Source organism: Gekko japonicus, unplaced genomic scaffold, assembly GCF_001447785.1.
Source record: "Gekko japonicus isolate JY-2015 unplaced genomic scaffold, Gekko_japonicus_V1.1 scaffold196, whole genome shotgun sequence".
NCBI lineage: Eukaryota > Metazoa > Chordata > Lepidosauria > Squamata > Gekkonidae > Gekko > Gekko japonicus.
Window position 1 is genome coordinate 52,916 of NW_015173129.1, and position 6,673 is coordinate 59,588.

The 6,673-nt window shown below is 44.9% G+C and overlaps 1 protein-coding gene across 1 annotated transcript in view; it reads right to left on the reverse strand.

Annotated features, from left to right (window-relative positions):
- Positions 1–5,013: 5,013 nt before the first annotated feature.
- Positions 5,014–6,673, reverse strand: part of EIF3B (eukaryotic translation initiation factor 3 subunit B) — a 35,827-nt gene continuing 34,167 nt past the window's right edge. Inside the window, exons 20-21 of the mRNA XM_015422074.1 lie at positions 5,706–5,822; positions 5,014–5,598 (exon numbers count right to left, since the gene is read on the reverse strand). Of these exons, the coding sequence (XP_015277560.1) occupies positions 5,719–5,822 (104 nt within the window). The 3' untranslated portion in view covers positions 5,014–5,598; positions 5,706–5,718. The remainder of the gene's footprint in view (positions 5,599–5,705; positions 5,823–6,673) is intronic.

The window sequence follows — 6,673 nt, forward strand, 5'->3', positions numbered from 1 at the left end:
AGCACCCTGTCTCACCCCCAGTGGCCAACCTGTTCCTCTGGAGGTTCAACAACAGGGCCTAGAGGTCAAAGTCTTCCCTTATAAGATCAGAAGAGCCCTGCTGGATCAGACCAGTGGTCCCTCTAGTCCAACAACCTGTTTCACAACGTTTACTAACCAGCAATAAGAAATAATATCATAGGGAGCAAGGGGAATATCTTAAAAGGCACAGCTGCCGTGAACCTGTATGGAAGACTCCTCCCCTAGGTTACTGAACATAGCACCCAGGTGTCCTCGAAGACGCTTTCACTCACACATTCTGTCACCAATCTAGTTAACTGTATAAAGGTAGACTTCAGGTTTGAGAATGTGGAGCCCATTCTGTTCCTCACCACGCCCTGGTCTGGCTCTTTACTTGGCATGGTTTATGTCTGCCTTGGGGAGTTACAATTCAGTGTTCCCAAATCAGTCACGTCAAGTACATTTAAAGAGAAAGACAGAGAAGTTTGGGTTCACCGAAGACTAGGCTGGGCTCAGAGTCACAGACAGGCTCAGTTTGAATATTTCACCTCCCATAAATTGTCCAGCAAGTAACTAACCTCACACAGCATTACTGTTCTGCGGAGGTCCGCTAGCTGTATTTTTTATAACGACCAGTCTAGAATTCCAGTCTTCCCTGAATTGTCTATGAGGACTGTTTCCAGGATTTGGAAAAGACTGAGATCTTTGTTTTCCCATAATTTAAAGTTAACCTGTTGTTATTACAGTAGGTCAAACACTGATGTAGAAGACACCTCAGTTCGATTTGAGAACATGAAAGTAAAATGACGACGACAGCATATAAAAGAACTGGAATATGGCGTTGGCCCGTTTTAGGGACATGTACGTAAAATTCGAACAATGATGGAGCCAGGTCATTTAAAAACAAATTAAAGGATGCAACCCTGTGTTACACCTTTACGAATCGAAATTTTGGGGGTTAGATGGGGAAGAAACCCATATGCTTCTGCTTTCTCGAGATGGTATCCCTTCAGTGTTACAAGCAAGGAAATTACATTTGAACGCTCCCTCACTGTAGCATGTTCTTGTCAAACGTAGACATGTTAGGGGAAACCCGCTCACACAGATATGCACGTCTGCTCTCAAAGCTACAGGGTTCCTGGTACGCAGAAAAAGCATTCATTGCTGGCAAATCCCTCTCCCTGCATTCTAGAGTGACACAGTTCCAAAGCGGTACCATATTGCCTTTTCTGAGCACACAAGAGAACAGCCCTGAGATTTAACAGATGTAAATTAAAAGCCCGCTCAGAAACACTAAGTTTAGTGTTCTCTGCGTTGGGGAAAGTCAGTCCGTGTAATGAAAGGAAGTTCAGAGTGGCTAGAAATTCTCCTGCTCCAGGCAGTATACTTGGCCTAGCTGCACACAGCGTTCAACGGCAACGTAAACAAGACCCCAGTAGCATCCAAAAGCATTTCGGCCTCGTGATATACTGGAGCGGTACCAACAAAAACTTTCCAGTTCAACAACACTGGCTTCCAGAAACTGGAAAAGGTTGCCGCAGCCTCCATGCTGTGGGTCTGAATGAAATCCTCAAAATTGCTCGGTTCCTTATTGCATGATTTAAAAAAACACCTTATTTCCATGGTACTTTTATCTCCAATTGAGACATATGTTTACCCAACTGCACCTCTCTACTGTTTTGAATTCTCCTCTCACACGCTTAGAAGATGTTCTAAATGATGATCAGACGGGACCAAGAGGAGTCATTAAGAAAATATAACTGGTTGCGTGATTGCAACTTAGACTTTATGGCCAACCGGTGGTCAGCAATATGGCGCACCTCTCTTTCTACTCCATCTTGGGCACATGTCCGCCTACAATCCTACAAGATGTCATCTAGATGATACATCATCACTCCTAAAAAATCCATGCACTTCTTACACCCTCTAACACAGCCCTTTGTTGGAAAGGTTGTGGAGAAGTTAGTACTTTCGTTCACTGCTGGTGGACATGCCCTCGCCTACAAGAGTTCTGGAACAAGATCCGTCAACACATTTCACAAATAACTGGACATTCAATTGCGTTAAAATCTGAATCATTCCTTTCCCATCACGAAAATGATCCCTCGATCCCAAAGGCCAGATGGGAATGAATACATAGCTTGCTGACAGCAACCCAAACGGTACTAGCAAAACATTGGAAATCACATTCTCTACGTTCTCTAACAGAATGGTACTTAAAGATCTGGGATAATCTAATAATGGAGAAAATTACAGATCACCTACTCCAATCGCATATCTACCCCAGGAAAACAAACTTCACTGAGAAATGGTTTCATCACTCATGTTCTTACACAAGATCTTGCTCCTCCAAACCAATCCTACCATCAACTGCTTCTTCGTTAATCCCTCTTTTCCTTCTACTCCTTTCCTCTTATATTTCTCTCTTTTTTGTTCTCCAACATGGTCTAGAATAAAATCCCTCATACAGTGGGTGTCTTGTCATTATGCAAGACTCAAGAGACAATATTATGAATCCAGCACTTAACATCCCAATTCACTCTAATCCTAAAATTTCACATTAGATGTAATATTGCACCTACTATCTAGGTATGTACATTATCATACTTGCTGTATTGCAGGTATGTCCAACAGATAGATCGCGGAGGGGTCAGAGGTAGATCACCAGCCCCACAGTTAAAGAAAGTTATAACTCAATAAAAAATAAAAGATGTTCGCAGTTCTTTCTGGATCTTTGTTTTGTTTTTGCTTACCAGTAAACGACAGAAGGTGCATTATAAATGGGGGGTGGGGGGCAGTGGAGCCCAACTTTAGTGCATTAAAATCTAATTTGAAACTAATTTAAAACTTTATTTTCATGGTGGTAGCTCACCAGCACTTTTGGCCGGAAAAAATAGATCACTGCCTGTTCGAAGTTGGACATGCCTGCTGTATTGTTTCCAAAGTTTTATAAGTATATTATGTAACTGCATTGGATAAATTATAACTTCTTTGTTATCTTTATAAAATTTAAATAAAAGTTTAAAAACACCACCACCTTATTTGGGGAATACGTATATATAATATACTTCGCTGTTTATACTCTCTGGTGATCGACAGTATCAGAATCGGGGTAATATGGTGTATGAAGCCAGCACAGACTTATTGTTAAATATAGCCACATGAGCGCTGTCTCTTTTGGATACCTTGCAGGCCGACCCCACCTGTTAATTCTGCATGGAATGTGCCTCCTAGCCGAGGAAAGACATCTTCTCTGAAACCACAGCGCTCCAAAGGCTGTTTTCAGCTAACAGCTTTTAAGAAAAATCCTGCCTGGCTGTTCAGGACCAAACACAGACTGCGTCTTCTGCACCAAATACCTTTCCATCTGTCCAGTGACACCCTCAAAGGTACAGTCAGCGTATACTGCACTGGACGCTGTTGCCAGCATTGTGGCACCCTGCCAGTAAGTGACTCATCACCCCAGACTGGTGGAGCACATAAAAACCAAACCCACAAGCATGTCTGCCCGATTCAGGGTGTTTTGACCTTTAAAGCCCTACATGCTTTGGGACTGGGGTATCTGAAGGATTATCTTCTCCCACACATCCCCACCTGGGAATTAGGGTCACAGAGAGTCCCTCCTGACTGCCCCCGTCAAACAAAGAAGAAAAGAGAAGAAGAGATTGGATTTATACCCCGCCCTTCACTTGGGAGTCTCAGAGTGGCTTACAAACTCCTTTCCCTTCCCCTCCCCACAACAGACACCCTGTGAGGTGGGCGGGGCTGAGAGAATTCTGACACAAACCGCTTTTTCAAGGACAGCTGTGCCAGAGCTTGTGACTGACCCAAGGTCACCTCAGCAGGTGCAAGTGGAGGAGTGGGGAATCAAACCCGGTTCTCCCAGATTAGAGTCCATACACTTAACCACTACACCAAACTAGCTGTTTGGTGGGAACACGAGACAGGGCCTCTTTGGGGCAGCCCCGCAATTATGGACCAACCTCCCCAGGGAGGCGTGTGCCTGGCCTCCTCTCTTTTCACCTTTAGGAGGCAGCTGAAGACAGTTTTATTGAGGACTATGTTTGATTGAAGCTGTCCTGTATTGTGATCTGAAATTTTGGTTTTACGTACTCTCTTCTATTTATTATTGTAAGCCTCCTTGAACTCCGTTAAGGAAGAAAGGCGGCTAATACAAGTTTTAAATACATCTGATGCTCAGATGTAACTGGTATAACAAGATCCGTGACAAATATATCACTCCTCTTATAACAGATATGGTGGGACAATCAGGTGCCGAGCAGTGTAACCGATTGTTAATTGATGGGAACCGGACAATTACCCAAACTCTGGCAAAATTTTGGGTAGCATGCTACTGCATCCGAAATACATGATCAAATATATAATAATAGTTGCCTAATAGTCTGCTGCGGTGGCTCAGGTGGTTAAGACGCTGAACTGCAGGCTGTGGAAGGTCGGTAGTTCAGCAGTTCGAGACCCCAGTGTGCTGCATGATGGAGTGAGCTCCCGTCTCTAGTTCCAGCTCCTGCCAACCTAGCAGTTCGAAAGCAAGAAATTGCAAGTAGATAAACAGGTACCACTTCAGTGGAAAGGTAACAGCGTTCCGTGCGCCTTGGTGTTTAGTCATGCCGGCCACATGACCACGGAAATGTCTTCGGACAGTGCTGGCTCTTCGGCTTTGATACGGAGATGAGCACCGCAACCCTAGAGTCGGATTCAACTGGCTTTCGAGGAAGGGAACCTCTACTTTTACCTTTAATAGTCTGTTTTATGTTCTTCCTTTATTTTATTATGCTCAACTGTATTTGTATAGAGTTTTATTTTACTGTCCTAAATTCAGTGACATGAATGTTATGAATGTTGTATTTAAACATGTGTGTTCTATGGCTTGTTGCCGTAATAAAGGCCTGACTACATAAAATAAAAGATATACATTTAAGAGGTTCCTGCTCCAGGGTAAAGTCCAAATTGACCTCTGCAAAAAGGAGAACTACAGACACAACACAAGCCTTCTGGGTTAAGCATATAGCTCTGCTTTATTTCCATGTTCAACTCGTGGAGAGATCCCGCCGCAATCTGAATGGAGGAGGGTAAAGCCCGCTGTAGTGCTCTTTCAGCACACTAAAGCCCGTGGAGCGGAGAACTGGCCTCTCGCTGGCTTTGCCCCAGACGAAACCCACACCTGTCCGTGAGCCTGGGACGCCCGAAGAGTCTTTGGCAGACGGAAGCATCGTGAGTTTGCGGCAGGTAGACCCGGGGCTGCCCGTGGGGGAGGTGGCAGTTCCAAGCGACTCGAGTCACAGGGAGCGCTGCTGGAGCGTTAAAGCGGCAAATGCTGGTGGGCGGGTGTCTTTTGTAAAAAAAAGAAAACCTGACCCTCCCCTCCGATAAGGAATAAAAATTTAAAAGCAGTGCCTTTCAAAGGACCCCACTGTAGGCAGTGAAGGTGGAAAAGGCACTACAGTGTGTCAGACTGAACGAACTCTGCGCATTCACCGTCCAGAGAGAGAAATATGGATCTGTAAAAATTTCCGAAGATGTGTAAAGACCTTCTGAAAAAACGAATGACTCCTTTCTTGGTACAAGATATGGTGGGGGCTGCAAAGGAGAGACAGAGAGAGAGAGAGAGATGTTTACGTAGCCCCCCGGCAGTTCAGAAAAATCCCCCCCCCCCCCGGTCACGAAGCTGCTGTTTTTCTTTTTACCACGGCTTTCGGACTACTCCGACTCTGTAACGGGGATAATTTCTTCATTGATAAAAAATTCAACGGTCTCCTCCTCCCAGTCTTCTACGTTGCTGTCTAGCTCATCTGTGTCCACTCCTGGAAGGAGAGAGAAAGGAGAGCGGGGGAGAGAAAAGGCATTGAAGGCTTGGATGACCTGAAGGCAGGAGAAGCGGCCCTGAGGTGGCGAAGTGCCTTCCAAAACAAAAGAAAAATGCTTGATCGCGTCAGGGCACGGCTACGGCCACCACCCAGGTGAGCTAATGATGCTCTCACTGCCACGGGAATACACACACGAAGCTGCCTTCTACTGAATCGGACTCTTGGTCCCTCAAGGTCATTATTGCCTGCTCGGACTGGCAGCCTCTCCCAAAGAGGTCTTTCACATCAATTCGAGATACTGGAGACTGAACCTGGACCTCCTACATGCCACGGAGACGTTCTACCACACTGAACCCCAGCCCTGCTCTGGTTAAGATGTGCCTAACTCATTTCAGATTACTTGTTCTATTTGTTTGTGTAATGATTTCATGGTGTTTTTTTTGGGGGGGGGTGTTTCTTTAAATGTTTCATGTGACTGCAGTAATGTAAGGAGAGTGAGATAAGTGTGATATGATTGGCTGATGACTGAGAGCGTGGGAGGAGAGATGTCTCTGAGGTGATTCTGTGAGTTTTAGAGAAACGAGTGTGGAGATTTTGGGGGAGAGTCTGTGTGACAGAGGAAGTAGCTGGAGTTCAGCTTGTGTGGCTATACGAGAGAGTTTAGCCTGTGTGGCTCTGAACAAGAGAGTTCAGCCTGTGTGACTACATGAAATAAATATATATATGCCCGTCAGAGTTGAGTTTTGGTGTATGGGAGACTGTGTGTGACACCAAGCCTTGTCAGTTATACATTCTTTCTTCAACAACCGTTCAAAAATACCCAGAAACCTATTTTGTTCTTTTATAAA